The sequence below is a fragment of the Pyrgilauda ruficollis genome, unplaced genomic scaffold (assembly GCF_017590135.1).
Source record: "Pyrgilauda ruficollis isolate IOZ18807 unplaced genomic scaffold, ASM1759013v1 scaffold1131, whole genome shotgun sequence".
Lineage (NCBI taxonomy): Eukaryota > Metazoa > Chordata > Aves > Passeriformes > Passeridae > Pyrgilauda > Pyrgilauda ruficollis.
Window position 1 is genome coordinate 6,225 of NW_024509556.1, and position 1,074 is coordinate 7,298.

The 1,074-nt window shown below is 64.2% G+C and overlaps 1 protein-coding gene across 1 annotated transcript in view; it reads right to left on the reverse strand.

Annotated features, from left to right (window-relative positions):
* The window catches only part of LOC121360163 (cell adhesion molecule 4-like), a gene marked incomplete at both ends in the record, with an annotated part of 6,309 nt that extends 5,440 nt beyond the window's left edge, over positions 1 to 869 (reverse strand). Inside the window, 4 exons of the mRNA XM_041479697.1 lie at positions 42 to 83; positions 502 to 543; positions 634 to 717; positions 828 to 869. Coding sequence (XP_041335631.1) covers positions 42 to 83; positions 502 to 543; positions 634 to 717; positions 828 to 869 — 210 coding nt within the window. The remainder of the gene's footprint in view (positions 1 to 41; positions 84 to 501; positions 544 to 633; positions 718 to 827) is intronic.
* Between the last annotated feature and the right edge of the window lie 205 nt (positions 870 to 1,074).

A 1,074-nucleotide genomic window follows, 5' to 3' on the forward strand; every position in this document is an offset into this window, starting at 1 on the left:
GGTCACGGTGTCACCCACGGGTCACACAGACACACACAGACCACCCATGGTCACCCCCAGCTCGAAGCGCTCGTCCTTCAGCGCTGGGGACACGGGGACAGGGTCACAGTGTCACCCAGAGTGTCACCCACGGGGTCGTGGTGTCACCCACAGGGTCACAGTGCCACCCAGAGTGTCACCCACGGGGTCACCATGGGGTCACAGTGTCACCCAGAGTGTCACCACGGGGTCATGGTGTCACCCACAGGGTCACAGTGTCACCCAGAGTGTCACCATGGGATCACAGTGTCACTCATGGGGTCACAGTGTCACCCATGGGGTCACAGGGTCACTCAGAACCACCCCCCATGGTCACCCCCAGCTCGAAGCGCTCGTCCTTCAGCGCTGGGGACACGGGGACAGGGTCACAGTGTCACCCAGAGTGTCACCATGGGGTCACAGTGCCACCCACGGGGTCGTGGTGTCACCCATGGGTCACACAGACACACACAGATCACCCACGGTCACCCCGTAGCCCCAGCTCGAAGCGCTCGTCCTTCAGCGCTGGGGACACGGGGACAGGGTCACAGTGTCACCCCCGGGGTCACCATGGGGTCACAGGGTCACCACGAGGTCATGGTGTCACCCACAGACCAGTCACCCACGGGTCACACAGACCACCCACGGTCACCCAATGGTCACCCCAGAGCCCCAGCTCGAAGCGCTCGTCCTTCAGCGCTGGGGACACGAGGACAGGGTCACAGTGTCACCCAGAGTGTCACCATGGGGTCACAGTGCCACCCACGGGGTCACGGTGTCACCCACGGGTCACACAGACACACACAGACCGCCCATGGTCACCCCCAGCTCGAAGCGCTCGTCCTTCAGCGCTGGGGACACGGGGACAGGGTCACAGTGTCACCCCCGGGGTCACCATGGGGTCACAGGGTCACCACGAGGTCATGGTGTCACCCACAGACCACCCACGGGGGGTCACGGTGCCACCCACAGGGTCACAGTGTCACCCAGAGTGTCACCAGGTGGTCACAGTGCCACCCACGGGGTCACCATGGGGTCACAGTGTCACCCAGAGTG